The sequence below is a fragment of the Mercenaria mercenaria genome, chromosome 9 (genome assembly GCF_021730395.1).
Source record: "Mercenaria mercenaria strain notata chromosome 9, MADL_Memer_1, whole genome shotgun sequence".
In the NCBI taxonomy this organism is placed as follows: Eukaryota; Metazoa; Mollusca; class Bivalvia; order Venerida; family Veneridae; genus Mercenaria; species Mercenaria mercenaria.
Genome location: NC_069369.1, coordinates 40,567,258 through 40,569,203, shown reverse-complemented (window position 1 = coordinate 40,569,203; position 1,946 = coordinate 40,567,258). Strand labels below are relative to the sequence as shown.

Genomic DNA, 1,946 nt, shown 5'->3' with positions numbered 1-1,946 from the left:
TTTAGAACGCTTAGATCTAGGATCACGAAACTTAATAAGGAGGTTGATCATGACAAGCAGATGACCCTTATTGATTTTGAGGTCAGTAGGTCAAAGGTCAAGGTCACAATGACCTGAAAATTTCTGTTCCTTGTGCAGTTTTTGAATGCATCAAGTGGGGGCATTTTATGTTCTACGACCTCTTGTTCTTTTGGTGTCTGACTGTCCTGTTACACTACATTCAGTAAGCTTTCACCTCGCAAATGTGGATCAGCCGCTTTATATCTTTGTAACATACTTAAAATTGATATACATTTTGTTTGTACGCGGCTTGCCTGCTCTTTGGTGTTTCCTTGTGCACAGGTATGTCTTTGTCATTGACTTTGTCCATACACTTGGTCAGAAGGCTTATGTGAGACCTCAGGTTGTATGATAATTTGTGATCATCTAGTTAAAGCTGTAGTCAAAGCTGTAGGTGTTCTCGTTATACCAGTTATTCCTCCATCTTTCTTTCAAGTTGAATTCAACCATTCTTGGCTTTGATCTGGATCCACCTGATTGAATTTTGTGACCGCTTACTTTTTCAATACTTCCTGAAGCAGCTGATGTGAATCGGACAGATAGACAGTTCCCAAACGTGCATAATTTGTATGGTTCTGAAGTCGTGACTTTTACATTTTGGGTGTCTTAAATCATTTCTCCACTTTTGTTTATAACATTCGTCATTTATTTTGATATTCCTTTCCATTTTTCTTTGGTTTAAAATTGGTCCTTGTGGGTGTTTATAATCTAATTTAGTTCTGACAGTTCTCTTCATAAGAGCTTCATAAGGAGAATAACCAGTTGCAGGATGGGGAGTCGATCTATATCCCATAAATATCTCTTGTATTGCTGTTTGACTTGATTTATCTTGAGTGTGCGCAATTTGTTCAGTTTTGTTAAGAATTTTCATAAAATTTTCAGCTTCCCCATTGGCTCTTGGGTGTTCAGGCGTAATTCTATGATGCTTGAATCCCATTGTCTCAGCAAATTTTGAGAATTCCATTGAATTAAAAGGTGGTCCGTTATCAGATTCAATCCTCTCTGGTATTCCGTAGAATGCAAACATTCTGTTAAGTCTTTCAATAACAACCTTAGCTGATGTTGAGGTTGTGTGTTCTACCACTGGGAATCGGCTTCTTTTATCAATTACCACCAGGTTATAGTGTCCATCAGGATAAGGTCCGCCAAAATCTACTGAAACCGTCTCTGGTAATTCAGAATAACTGGCTCTTGTTTGTGCTCTTTTGTTGTAATTTGACATTCATAACATCTCTTAATGGCATCTTCAACCATTCCATTTAGTAACGGAAACCAGTATTTTGCTCTCAGCATCTGTTTTGTTTTTGTCATACCAAAATGGCCCATACTATGTGCTGCTTTTATGACTGCTGATTGTAACTTTTCTGGAATGACTATTTGTTGTGAACTGAACAAAAGGTCATGTGCGGTGTACAGATCATGTCTGATCAAAAAGAATGGTTTCAAATCTGGTCTTTTCTTGTGTTTCTCCCAATCGTTTAGTCTCATTCTTGATAAAACATCCTGTAAAAGGATATCCTCTGATGTGGCCTTTCGTATTTTATCTAGCACAATACCGTGTTCATTTTCAACAATTAATTTGACCACTGCTTCTGTATCGTCTGTCTCTGTTTCAGGCAAGGGATGTCTTGATAAGTAATCCATGGGATCAGCTGCATCTTTTCCTGGCTCATATATCAGTTCATAATCCACATCTTGCATGTCCATTACCCATTTTTCAATTCTAGGTGGTAATTTTGTAGAAGTTTTATTAAACATAGGTTTAAGTGGTTTGTGTGATGAAATTATTTTGAACTTTGGTGTTCCCAATAAATAAATGCGAAATCTATTCTTTGCCCACTTGACTGCAAGCGCATCTTTTTCAGTTTGGCTATACCGCTTCTCTG

The 1,946-nt window shown here is 37.5% G+C and overlaps 1 protein-coding gene across 1 annotated transcript; it reads right to left on the bottom strand.

The window, feature by feature from the left end:
- Positions 1–562: 562 nt before the first annotated feature.
- Positions 563–1,087, bottom strand: LOC123546145 (uncharacterized protein K02A2.6-like). The gene has a single exon (XM_045332333.1). It carries the CDS (start codon positions 1,085–1,087, stop codon positions 563–565), a length of 525 nt encoding a protein of 174 aa, XP_045188268.1.
- Between the last annotated feature and the right edge of the window lie 859 nt (positions 1,088–1,946).